General features: G+C 32.0%; 1 protein-coding gene across 1 annotated transcript; it reads right to left on the bottom strand.

Moving 5' to 3' along the window:
• Positions 1-4,664: 4,664 nt before the first annotated feature.
• Positions 4,665-5,153, bottom strand: LOC135150414 (AT-hook motif nuclear-localized protein 21-like). The gene has a single exon (XM_064086703.1). It carries the CDS (start codon positions 5,151-5,153, stop codon positions 4,665-4,667), a length of 489 nt encoding a protein of 162 aa, XP_063942773.1.
• Positions 5,154-5,640: the final 487 nt, after the last annotated feature.

Raw genomic sequence — 5,640 nt, 5'->3', positions numbered from 1 at the left:
CCGGCTGAAGAAAAAAAATGTAAAATATTAAAAATAAAAGACATACATATGAATATCGTTTCACCTTTTGTTGTCAAAATTAAATAGAAGAAAAGGTTTGCTTAATTATTGCATACATTTTCATGCTTCTCTAGAGTGTATATACATGCTAAAGAGTATCAAAGAACTTACTGGCCTAGGGTGATAAAAATCCTAAAAAAATATTCTGTAATGCAAAAAATGCAGCAGCAATGATTTAAGCAATTAATGTCGGCTTTTGGAGTCACCACAACAGTCATCATTCCAGAAAAAAAGGGTTTAATTATCAAGTTGGTCAAGTGGATTTAATGTATCAAATTGGTCACTGAACTCAAAATGGTATCAAGATGGTCACTAAAGTCACCATAAATATCAAACAAGTACCTTGTAATATAGGTTCAAGCAATAAAAATATTGTTTATAAAGTTTTATATATTATTTTTAAATGTTACCACAACCAACTATAAGGTTATGACTTCTAGTATTTAAAGTAATATATTTATATTTTATCAAGTTTATTTATTATTTATATTTTATTATATAATTATTTTATTTGTTTTAATTAAAAATAAATAATAAATAAACTTAATAAAATCTAAATATATTATCATAAATATTAGAAGTCATAACCTTTTACTTTTTTTGGTAACATTCAAAAATAATGTATAAAACTCTATAAATAATATTTTTACCACTTGAATTCATATTTCAAGGTACTTGTTTGATATTTACCGTTTTGAGTTCAGTGACCAACTTGATACATTAAGCCCACTTCAGTGACCAACTAGATAATTAACCCAGAAAAAAAGTAAACGAGGGTGCAGTATAGCAGGGTGAAGAATGTGTGAAAAATACATACCAAATCAATACTATACACACCAACTTGTGCAAGAAAATATGGTATTTCTACCAATATTTTTTTAGAGAAAAGAAGAGGGACTTGCTTAACATTATATCTATTCCTTGGAATCAGAGTCTACACTGAATGTAAACATATTTTAATACCAAATTTTGACAATAGATTTATTCTTTAAGTGTGTCCTCTTTGCATGAATTATTGACTTGTTATAGGTTATTTACTTAAATTCTATACGGAGGAAAAATACAGCCTTCATGCTATTGAAAAGATCATATTTATATATTTTTAAGATATATTTTAGTTAACATATATTGAAAAGATCTGCCTTGTCAAGATTGTAGTTATAGAAGTCATATAAGATTGGTGTCACAAATGTCTGTTCCACAAGCAAAAAGAGTTGCCTTCAATTTTTAATTTAAAACCATCCAATGCTTCATCTTTGCTTTCATCATATACACCCACATAAATTGGCTGAAATCATCGAATAACAAGAGAAAATATTTGTTCCCGGATGGCATTGGTGGCAAGATGGGACCACAGAGATCCCCATTAACTAGATCAAGACACTTCTTTGCTGTGAAGCTTGACTTGGCGGGGATTGTTGGGATATCATGGGCTCTGTGTCTAGCATCTCCCTAGTTATATAAACACGAACACGATACGCTTGTAATATGCTAAGTATAATTAAGGAAGTAAGCTTGCACCTTCTCTGAAAGCTCGAAACCCAAGGAAGGCATCCTGTTAGGCAAATGCTCGAGGGGGGCGGGGATTGTGGGGGATATTAGGGGCTCTGTGTCCAGCACGAGGCGCTTGTAATGTCCTCAGTATAAGGAAATAAGGTTGCACCTTCTCTAAAAGCTCGGGCTTTTAGCGCTGGTAAGCACATGATCCTAACAAAATTTGAGGAAAATTAGAATAAGAGATTTAGAATACGCCATGTCAGATATAAAGATTACTTCTAAATGTATTTTCTATGTGTATACTAAATCTAATAAATCATTGCAAGAATAAAGTGGTGCCCATACGGAAAAGTATGTATCAGCTGGAAAAACATAAGGTATAAATATTTGAAAATGATTTATTTGAACCCGTTAGTTTATCAGTGTACATGGCTAGGTGATCTCTTGCCTGCAGAACAACGCAAGAGACAATAAAATTAAAACATCAGAGTTCTGTAGAAACGGCAAGTACAAGCGTAACAATACTTCCTGCTTTCATGTGAGAGACAATCCTTCCTCCCATAAAATTACCTGCAGCATCTGCAAATTGAGAAACAACTAATAATGTGTCCAGAAGCATTCAAACAACTGTAAGTCCCAGAAATAGAAATCATCTGGATGCTTGTAGAAACGCATTGAGGAGAAATTATTGACTTGTTTTAGGTTATTTACTTAAATTCAATGCCGAGGAAAAATACAGCCTTCATGCTATTGAAAAGATCATATTTATATATTTTTAAGATATATTTTAGTTAACATTATTAAATACACATGCACATATATATCCTCCTATCAATATTAATGAATTTTAATGCATGTAATCTTCAAAATGTTCTATTCTTTTAACGGGTTCGGATATCTGTTCATATATATTCACATCACAAAACTTCCCAATGTTATAATATGATTTTACCGATCAATGCTTTCTGTTTCTTTCCTTGGTTGGAGTGTGCTTATATATCTCTGAGCTCTTTGCACATTTTCTCTTCTAGAGAATTATTTGAAATAGTTCATGTAACTTTAAAAATAATAGAAAGTATACATGAAAAGATTAATCCATATTATATGGACAAACTTTGGAATCTAAATAGAACAATATGCATGAAATCTTTAGAATTAAGAAAAGAACGATACAGCTCAAACGATACATACGAGCACACAATCTTTGTAAATATGAGCACAGTTTAAAATTGATGAAGAAATAAAGAGTGATACTAGAGGTGAGTGCTAAGTAGATAATGACCACAATATTAATAACGATAGCATATTTTTAACACAAATGCCTCAACCAAAGCAAATTTAATTAAACATGTGTTGGAAATTTGACATGCATAATGGTCACCAAATGATTCTTATATATGCATATACAATCTACTATATAATGCAATTATGAACATTAATATGGCAATTATTACCAATCATAAAAGGGTGACGACTTTTGACATTTCTCTTATAATAATATTTGGTATTTCTCACAATGTATTTCTCCGATAGTGATTTTTGGTATTTCTTCTCAATATTACATGGACAAACATTGGAATCTAAATAAAACAATACACCTAAATTCTTCTGTTTTCTTCAAGTTCTCTACCCAAATACTGTACAATCAGTCAGCCTTCTTTCAAGATTCATGCATAATCCAAGTCATATACACTATGCAGTTGGAAAACGGTTTCTGAGCTATCTTAAGGGTACAAAAAGTCATGGTCTCAAGTATGTTTATAATGAAGATAATAGGCTGATTGGGTATACATATAGTGATTGGGGAGGATCATTGGATGATGGCAAGAGTACATCTGGATATGTTTTCTTTCTAGGAGCAAATGCTATTTCTTGGTCATTAAAAAAATAGGAAACAACACCCCTATCTTCCACAGAATCTGAATATGTTTCTGCAACAGACGCATCATGTATGTGAAGCTGTTTGGTTAAGACGGATTTTGTTTGACTTGGAGCAAGCCCAGAATGAACCAACTATTATTTACCGCGACAACAATTCAGCCATAGCAATAACTGAAAAACCTGTTTTTCATAGTCAGACAAAGCATATTAAACTTCGTTATCATTTCATTCGGAATTTGGTACTGCAAAAGGAAGAAATTCGGTTGGACTACATTGGTACAAATGATAAAGTTGCAGACATACTCACAAAGTCAGTCTCAAGTAATAACTTCGCATACTTTAGAGACCAGTGAGAATTACAAATTACGAGGGGATGTTAAAAATATAATTTGTAATTCCTATAAACCAAGTATCTAGAATATCCTAGTCCTAGTTCTAGAGTCATGTTCAATGTTCAGTGTATGAAACCAAGAGTCTCCAAATTATTTATGTATCTAGTTAATGATGAATTCTAGGAAGAGTCTAGATATTTTGTCTATCTATATAAAAGACTGTTATACCAGCACATGTAAATCATTAAGAAAAATAAAAACTTCTGTTTTTTTCAAGTTCTGTACCCAACACTTTTTATATGAAAGACTTGGCGTTTAAAATCCACCACTGGCTGCACTGACGTAACCATTTTCATGGTAAGATGCAAAAACTAATTATAAGATACTTTGAGAACAGCTCATTTCTCATGTCTTCATCATTGCTCTATTCCCTAATTTCCCCTCCTCGATCTCCTCTAATTTCATTGCAGGGACAACAAATATAGGTGTGTGTATATACAAGAATCGACAAACTGAGTTAAAGTTTGTTTAGTATTGTAATTTGCACAAAATTTTATGATGCGTAGTCATTTTCAGGAAAGCCACCCCGGATATATCTTAATCCATATTCTCTTATTGTATTTCATTGATATTTATGTAACTTATAATTGATTTCCAAATGTATTTTCTGTGTGTATACCAAATGAAATATACTAATAATTAAGGAATGTTGTATATCAGAAAAAACATAAGGAATAAATATTTGAAAATGATTTATTTGAATTGGATAGTTTAATAGAGTACATGGCTAGAGGATCTCTTGCACTGCAGAACAACACTAGAGAGATAAGAATTAAAACATCAGACTTGTGTAGAAACGGCAAGAACAACATTAGAGAGATAAGAATTAAAACATCAGACTTGTGTAGAAACGGCAAGAACAAGAGTAACAACACTTGCTGCTTTCATCTGAGAGAGAATCCGTCCTCCCATAACATTACCTGCAGCATCTACAAATTGAACATGGAAACAACTAATAATATTTCCAGAAGCGGCATTTAAACAACTGTAAGCCCCAGAAAACGAAATTATGTGGAAGCTTGTAGAAACGCATGGGGGAGGGATTGCATTGAGTGGATACGCAATATCAACCTCAGAAATGAGTCCCTGGCCAGTAAGCACAGTTACAGCAAGCCCGAAATGCAGTGCAAATTGCACCACACAACTTATGACATCAAATCCACTAGGGATTTCAAGAATGACTATTTTGTTGATGCCATTCACTGGCTCACCGTTGGTCATTAAGGAGCCATCAGAATTGAATGAATATTGAGGAGCTCCTCCATGCCTCCCTGGAGCTGTAGATATTGGGCTTGTTAAACCATTTTGGTTTGAATTACTCATCACTGCGAAAATGTTATTGCTGTGAACTAAACAATGAAAGAGATAAGTATATAGCCTCTTAGCTGATAGCATATATGAGCTGTAATTTGTGATTTTTATTGTTTATATGAGTTTAAAAAGATAATAAGGTATATGAGATTTCACAGTTATTGAATAAAACAGCTGTGTTCATGGAATTTATAGATAGGGAGAATCTTTTGCATATTTTTTTCATGCATATAATCTTTCTACTCATTGATAGAAGAGATATATATGTGAATTCATAAACAAATTATGAATTTTTATAGAATATAACAGATTTTGATTCTATTCTATGGAAAATATGGCGGTGTATTGAGTTGAGATTTTAATGTATTTTTTTTAATATATGTGTTTTAATGGATTACATGTGATTTTGACTTTATGAGCATTTTTGTTAAAATGTCATAGAACAGAGTTGATATATATATAGTTTAGGATTCAGGCACAATACTTCGAAATCTCATCG

Source organism: Daucus carota, chromosome 2 (assembly GCF_001625215.2).
Source record: "Daucus carota subsp. sativus chromosome 2, DH1 v3.0, whole genome shotgun sequence".
NCBI classification, from domain to species: domain Eukaryota; kingdom Viridiplantae; phylum Streptophyta; class Magnoliopsida; order Apiales; family Apiaceae; genus Daucus; species Daucus carota.
Note: the sequence above shows the minus strand (reverse complement) of the source record. Positions and strands in the feature narration are given on the sequence as shown.